Raw genomic sequence first — 8074 nt, 5'->3', positions numbered from 1 at the left:
GCTGTTTTATTATGCTTCAAAAAAAAAAAAAAAGGAAGCTGTTTTATATAAACTCGTGACTAGAGAGACTCGAACTCTTAACCGCCTAAGAAAAGGAATTCAGAAATTGCGCGTTTTTCATTTTTCACTACCTGTACAGGATGGGCATTGGTTGGTTTAGTCCCACAGCACCTATATTACAGAACATAGATCGGTTTAAATAGCCTGAGCTTTGCAATTAGCTCGTCCCTTCGGGGACATCTGATAAAATTGGAACGATACAGAGAAGATTAGCATGGCCCCTGCGCAAGGATGACACGCACAAATCGAGAAATGGTCCAAATTTTTTTTTCCCCTCTTTCAACCCGATTGAATTCATCTGATCGACATCTCATTTCTTTTTTTGGTAAACCACTGCTATATGTGTGTGCAGGATGGGAAAACGTCAAGCCATCTCCTTATTCATTGCAAGGTGATGTTCTTTCTTACATGAATGGTCTTTAAAGTGGGTTACACCACCAGATATAATCTCACTAGTGAGTTCTTGGCCGAATTCAATCGGTTGAAAGAGGGGGGCCAAGAAAATCTTTTAGTTCTGAAAGTTGGGCTTTAGAGGAAAATAGGAAAGTAATACCTATGCCTTTGATAGACACATCCCAAACTACAAGGTGTAGCGTGGGGATTCGAATTACAATCTGGAACGGTGGTGGACACTGGATGAAATCCGGATTAGGATATATATATATATATAAGTTGAGAGAGAAGCTAGGGTTTTTCCTATATAAGTTAATATATCCTGTTATTCATCTAGTTTAAAGCATAAGAATGGCGTTCACATCTATCACTGGCCTTGGAACTAGTTACAGACGTAATCTACGACGGAACAGGAATAAGAACTTGCCTAATCGCCTCAACAATAACAAAGTGTGCATGAGAAAGTGTTACAAGGGGGATGACAGGAAAAAGAAGCAGAAGAAATGCACAGGTAATATTTCAAACACCGGCACTAGTACAAGTAGTAGTTTTGGGATATATTAACATGCGAGATCCTGAGTAGACTACCAGTGAAGTCACTTATGCGATTCAAATGCGTATGTAAACATTGTCACTTCTTAATTGCAAACGATATGTACTTTATGAATCTACACTTAACTAGATCCAAAACTCGTCCAATTCTATTTATGTCATTCCCAACATCTGCTGACTATAACCGCGGTAGGGATGTTGTTTGTGAGGTATTGACAGTCGGAGACGATAAATGGAGAAGGATAGATGAGATTCCACCCTACAACACTATTAGTTTCCGCAGAGCTTTTGTTTATGTGAATGGCTTTGTATATTATGCTTCTAGAGATTTTATGACCAGTGAGCCCGATAACGATAAGATAGTTGCTTTTGATGTTGGAAGCGAGAAGTTTACAGTGATTAGAGTTCATTAGAGTAAAGAGATTCTTTGGTAGCTCTTATCACTTTATTAGAAGTGGATTGCCGCTTAGCTCTTTTGTGTAAGATGAGTGGTTGTGTTTTAGTCTTTGAGCATAAATCAAACTTCTTTGTTCCCAAAAAATGAGTAAAATGTTGGGCTTAGTTAGAGAAGCAAGAACGGAGTGCCATGACCCAAACATTTTCTTTCTTGTTTTAGTTTCAAGTACAGGCTTTCCATCGTAATCGAAAAATATAGTGGATAGAGTGGGAAGTGGAGCCATGGAGGATCATAACAATTAGCAACCCAAACTAGAGTTTACTGGTCGCAATCAGAACATAATGGGTTGAATCCAAAACCAAATTAACAGAAGGTCAGAGTCAGATGCAGTGACAGCTCTAAGCATACAAATGCAACTTGTGTTTCTTATTCATCTGATGCAGTGACAGTTACGAGTAAGCACATGTTAGATGATAGCATATTGTGCTGCCTAGATATCCAAATGCAAAGATGTTTAGTAATTGGGGGTAGGCTAATAAAAGGGAACAAAGATAAAAAGATAATGACAATCCACTGCCCTGTTATGGACATTCTATAGGCATGGGAGCCAACAGCATTGGCCACCACTAACAAATTCAGGCCACAGCTCCTGTACATCCTGAATTGCTAGTCTATAGCCTTGGGTTGTAGTATAAAAACTAGAGCAGAATTTGGGACAAAAGTGTAGAGTAAAAAAACATTGACTTAAAAGTTCTTTTTCTCTTCAAGGTCACAAGTTCAACTCCTTATGCTACCATATTTACAAATAGGAAAAAGAAAACATATTTTTCCTTCCTTTTTCTCTCCTTGTAAGTAAGTCTCTCTCTCGCACTCACCCTTCATAGTGTGAACTTGGGTCGTATTATGACTATAGCCTGTGTCAAAAATAAATGTAAATCCTTGTTGAATATCTTGTACCAGAATACGGAGCAATTTTCATGTTACGTTTGGGTGCAGTGAATACATAGCTTCAGCAGATGCTGCTACAGAGTTACTCAAGAAACATGATCTCGCTACATTGAAGTCCTGAAAACCGGAGAGGATTATAACAGCTAGAGAGTAACCAGACCGAAATGATATGAACTGCATCTGTCTTAACTCACCAAATCAAAGGAACTTAAGAATGGTCGCCTCGCCATGTAGAACAGCATACTAGGCGCTTGATTGGGGATGAATGCAACACTTCTTTACTTTTCGATAATTGGTGTGGCGAAAATAGTATTTCAGAGTCTCTTGGCATAGCTACAAAGCACAAAAAATACCTTGGCTTTTAAGGTCAGTCATCTCATAATAAATAATGAGTTGGTTATTCCTGCTCCTGTTCTTAACAAAATGATTGAAGCTGGTATAGATATGGACGAGTTACCTGCACCAAATAATGAAAAGCATGTCAGATATATGGACTCTAGAACAAAAGGGGATGTTTACGGTGAAATATGTAAGACATTTGCTGCGCACAAAGTATCCAGACATGCCTGAAGCTAAGCTTGTTTGGAGAAAGGTGGTGCATCCCTCTTTATCTGCACAAGCATGGAAAAATGCATGACAAACTTAGAAGCAGACTCAAAGTGCTTTGCAATCTGAAACAGGAATCATTTCAGCATATCATATGGAACTGCAGTTTTGCTCAAAGGGGTTGGGGATGAATTTCAACTGTTTTTCCAATTACAACCAGTGCCTGATTTGGTCGCTTCATATAAGATGTCGTAAGGCAGGAGCCAAATGGTGAGAGACTTATGGTTGGTGCTGTTGGCAGTTAGAGCTGAGCTGTGGAAGTTACGCAACAGAATGACGTTTGAGGGGTATAAGCTTAATTGGACGCAGTTTAAGATTAAGGTTTATCAGGTAATCCATGAAAATTCAAAGAGAATGAAGGGGTTTATGCAAATTTCCTCCAGGACCTCACAATTCTGCGATACTCCAAAGTTGAGTACAGGAGATATTTCTGTGTTCTGTTAAAGCACATATTTCTGAAGTCTGACTCCAACAGAAACTACTACATATATTCTAGAACTAGTGAAGCAGTTCAATTCTCGTGTTGCAGATTGAACTGTGATAGTCAAAAGTTGCAGTTCTAAGTTCTGCTAGTAAGTCTTGCGCGTCTGCTAATTCTCTTCATCATGAGCATTATTATTACAATCGAAAGAACTACTCAAACCAAATAACAAAAAGTTAGAATCGACTGCACATCCACTTAAGCCATAGTTTCACAAAAAATTAAGCAAAGGATCAGCCAAATTGGAACCTGAAAACTCCTTCAGAACCCATGTAAAGACCGTAAATACTAATGGCCAACCATTATGAGGAAATACAACACTTTCTGATTTCCTGAACAGCACTTTCCGATTTCCTGAACGGCCATTCTTTCTGCGGCAACCACTTTTGCTGCTATGATGGCCACTTAAGAAATTCCCTTTACCATCTATTGCAATTTCAATGAAAGGCCGATTCTATCTATTAGCTGCACAGTGTTGCTTCAAAATCATTCAGTTACAGCTTTCTAAGCATAAAATGCAACTCGTGTTTCTTATTCATCTGATGCAGTGACATTGACAATTAAGAGTAAGCACACTTGTGTGAAATGCAAAGATAAATGCAAAGATGTATACTTGAGGGTAGTCTAATAAAAGAGAAACAAAGATACACATTAGTAGTGGAGTTACGGTACAAAATGAGCAGCACTGCAGCAGTTCATGCTGAAATATTAAATCAAGTTCTCCTAACACAAACAGAAATTCAAAGCAATGTAAAGGCTAAAAAATAAATTCTCTAGTATCCTAAACAACATTAAACAACAGGAAGCTGTTTTCGTTGCAGTTGCACTAGGGAAACTAAACCCAGTTCAAGAAGACGAGACTGATTTTGTTCGAATTCGACTTGATCTTCTGACTGGAGTTGTAATATCTCCACCATCTTTCCTTGTCAACTTCTCTTGAGTTGTGAAGCTGCCATATGAATAGGACTCAGCATTAGAAAATTCAGAAACATCCTCCTGCATAATTGAGGAAGCTCCCCTCCTCCTGCCCCTTGAATTCATTTCTGACATAGACACAGAAAACTTGCTCTCTTCCCCATCATCAATTATTGCCTTTGAATTCAAAACACTACAGCTTCTGAGAGAGCTCCCTGATTCTTCCACAATGAATTCACCAAGCAATTGTACTGATGGTGCTGCTCTACTTCGGTATAGATCTTCCGAGACCCTTCCACTGGAGTGAAATGACGAATCAATATAAGCCTCAGCGGCTTTCTCTATCTGACATTCAACAACCTCATCTTTCTTAGGAAGATAGCACTTTTTAGCCTTCTCAAGTGTTTCAGCAATGATGGTTTCTTGCTCCTCAGTAAGAAAAGGCTCAGATGGCGATGGCACGATAGGTGCAGCTTCATTTACAACTTGTCTTCGATGCTTTAGATGACGGAAAACAATGATCAGAGATGCCAGGATTGCAGAAATGACAGAAACTCCAATGCCCAATTCAACTTTTGCAACAGGTTTTGAGGCTTCAGCTTCTCCAGCAACTTCATCAGGAACAGGTTTTGAGGCTTCATCTTCCTCAGCAGCTTCATTATATGCAGGCTTCGAAGCTTCTGATTCCTCAGGGACATCCTCATCTATAACAAGCTCTGAAGCTACATCCTCATTAGAAACAATTTCTTCTGAAGCTTCAAATTCCTCAACAACTTCTTCATTAGAAATAGGCTCTGGGGTTTCCAATTCCTCAGCAACAACCTCATCTGAAACAGGTTCTGGTGATTCAAATTGCTCAGCAACTTGTCCATTTCCCTCATTATCTTCAACTGTGTTCTCTACAACAACTTCAATCAACTCTAAAGTCTCAGACAATTGATCAGACAAGCCCACAGACTCCACAGTTTCTTCCTCAACCATCTCTTCAATTTCAACAATCTGAGTAGAAATTTCCACCTCCCCAGGCTTCACATTTTCATCTTCAACCACTTCCTCTTCAGCTGACAACACCAACTTATCATCTTCTTCACCACCACTCTCCAATGAAACTTGGGTCATTCCTATTAGAATCTCATCTTCAATTTGAACAGGAATTTCCACAGATTTCCCCAAATCTATTTCCTTTATGATTGATGCCTTCTTCATTACCAATTCTGGGTTACTACTAACATTCGACAATACAGATTTCTCCAAACCAGATGGACAGAAACCATTTTCAAAGATCTTCAATCCTTGTTTAACATCACATACAGGTTGTAATTGAAGGTTTGGGGCATTCATTGAAGACATATAAGATGTAGAAAAACCCACAAAACCAAGAAGGACTAGTAATATCAATACCTGATACAAATTCCAGAGGAACCCATTCCTCTCCACCTCTTCTTCTTCTTCCTCATCCACTTCCTCATCTTCTTCTTCTTCGATTTCAACTTCACTTTCAGCATGTTCAGAAGGACCCTTCTTTGTGATTGATTCTTCTTCACTAGTAGTACTACTTAAACCAGACTCATCTCCTTGAGATGATGAAGAGAGATCATCAGATTCTTGTTCATCAGAACAAGATTGTTCTGCTTGCTGGTTCAATTCTTCTTCTCTTCGTTTAAGTATCTCCATTCTGCGATTAGGGTTAAAGCGAAGAAATTTGGGTCTTGGTGATAAGAAATTTGTTTTTGGATCGTAAGGGGTTTCTTCTGAATCTGTCAATTTTGAAGAAATAGGTGTAATCTGAGATGATTGAAGATTTGGGGGTACTGAAAAATCTAGAATTTTTTGAGGTAATTGTATCTGAGATGAAGAATTAGGGGTTTTTGAATCAAGATTTGGGGTTTTTGAAACATGGGTTGTTGTTGATGATGTTTCAGAGGAAGAAAAATCGTTTCTTTCCATCAGAATCTTCTTTTTTGGAGTAGAAATCTTTGATGCAGCAGAGATTGTTGGTGACATGAAATGTTTGGGTGTTGATGGTTTTTTAGGGTTTTGTAATTTAGAAGAAGAAGAGTAATTTATATGATTTGTTATCAAATCCTCTTCGTTTTCATTACTTTCTCTTCTAGTTGTCACAATCTTTTGCTTCAAATCTATAAAACAAGAACCAAAAAAAAATAATTCAGAGAAATTCAGAAACAAAAAACACGAAAATTTCAGGAAAAATAAACAAAAACCCAGAGAGATCTTGCTTACCAGATGATGATTGGAGTAGTCTAGGTATAGCAGAAGGTTTGATTACTGTTTTATTACTATCCTTTCTTGAATCATCCATTTGGATCTTGAATTTTTAGATTTGATGTCTTTTTTTGATTTTATTTTCTTCCTTATTTGTTCTTCTTCTTACTGGATTTGCTTTAGACAGAGCGAGAGAGAGAGAATGAAATATTAAGTGACCGTTGGGAGGTGTTTGGAATTGGGTTTTATATATGGAATGGAGAAGAAGAAGATGAAGAGATACAGCTTTTTGGCAATTTGAAATATTTATTATTTTGTGACCGTTGAGTTGCCAGGCTCCTATAACGGTACAATTTCTTTGACTTTTGATGGTGTGTGGTCAATATTGTGTAGACTTTGTTCGACTTGGGGCATTGTTTGTGTTTCCGATGTACACCTAACCGTATAAAACGTGACACTGCTGGTTCAAATATGTGCATTTCCATCAATTTGAAATTTGTTTATGAGCTTAGAGGTTAATTTGATTTTTGTTGTAGGGCAGTGAGAAGATATTCAACCTTGCTGCATGACCAGCTAAGTAACAGTTATTTGACAGCTGACGTTATGGTCATGGGGCGGGTAGTGTCAATCCCAGTCACTGTCCCGTTCGTAAAAAAAATACCCATCCCCGCCCCGTTATCCATATGAATTGGGGCGGGGCAGGTATGGGGAATATCCATATGGGGCGGGTTTTTTACGGATTACCCGTAACACTGAGTTAATACATAAATTTGATTATAATCAAAACTTAAATATGATTCAAACAAAAATAATAATGTAAGAACGACGCATTCTGGAATCTTAAATTCAGTAATTTATCTTAAAGTGAACAAAAGAATCTGTTAATGACTTATTAGTTTTTCTGTTTTTTCCTGTCCCGTTCTATCTTCGTCCACGTTAACCATTTCATTATCTGCTTCATTTTCTCTATTTTAATTTTTAGAGAATGTGTTTGATTACAAAAAAAAAAAAGAACGAAAGTGATGAATGTACAAGAACGATCGAGAATATGATAAATGAAAGAAAGCTCGACTAAGTGGTGGAAGTATAAAAATTATACACATTGTTGCATAAAAGTCTAAACCCCTAACTTGTGAAAGATACGGGGCGGGTATGGGGCGGGGACCTTGAATCCCATCCCCACCCCATCCCCGTAGCTTAGTTTTCGGGTATTACCCATATCCGATTCCATCTCCATTTGTACGGGTAAAATCCTACCCGAACGGGGAGGGTACCCACGGAAATGGGTTTGGGCGGGGCAAATGGCCATCCCTAGAGATGACATGGTTATTTTCTAGTTCCATCATCAAAAAAAACTCGCTGGACGAATTTTTACCGCTCCGTGAAACCGTCGCCCCTTTTTGTTGGTGTCTATGCAAGAAGGTGTTGACTTTTGCCTCTTACAAAATCTGAAAATCATCAGCCAAAAGAACTTTAATCTTCTATTCCTTCATTTATCT

The 8074-nt window shown here is 38.3% G+C and overlaps 1 protein-coding gene and 1 non-coding gene across 2 annotated transcripts; one reads left to right on the top strand and one right to left on the bottom strand.

Annotated features, from left to right (window-relative positions):
- The first annotated feature begins 224 nt into the window (after positions 1-224).
- Positions 225-327, top strand: LOC113354910. Its single transcript, XR_003362103.1, has one exon. It is a non-coding gene; the product is annotated as a U6 spliceosomal RNA (small nuclear RNA).
- Positions 328-4060: 3733 nt separating this feature from the next.
- On the bottom strand, positions 4061-6808 carry LOC113349263. The gene is made up of 2 exons (XM_026593202.1): positions 6594-6808; positions 4061-6490 (listed from the first exon to the last, which is right to left on the bottom strand). The coding sequence occupies exons 1-2, from the start codon at positions 6670-6672 to the stop codon at positions 4284-4286; spliced, it is 2286 nt and encodes a 761-aa protein (XP_026448987.1). The 5' UTR covers positions 6673-6808; the 3' UTR covers positions 4061-4283.
- Positions 6809-8074: the final 1266 nt, after the last annotated feature.

The sequence above is a fragment of the Papaver somniferum genome, chromosome 2 (assembly GCF_003573695.1).
Source record: "Papaver somniferum cultivar HN1 chromosome 2, ASM357369v1, whole genome shotgun sequence".
NCBI classification, from domain to species: Eukaryota; Viridiplantae; Streptophyta; class Magnoliopsida; order Ranunculales; family Papaveraceae; genus Papaver; species Papaver somniferum.
The sequence above is the reverse complement of the archived record's forward strand: the minus strand, read 5'-3'. Positions and strand labels throughout refer to the sequence as shown.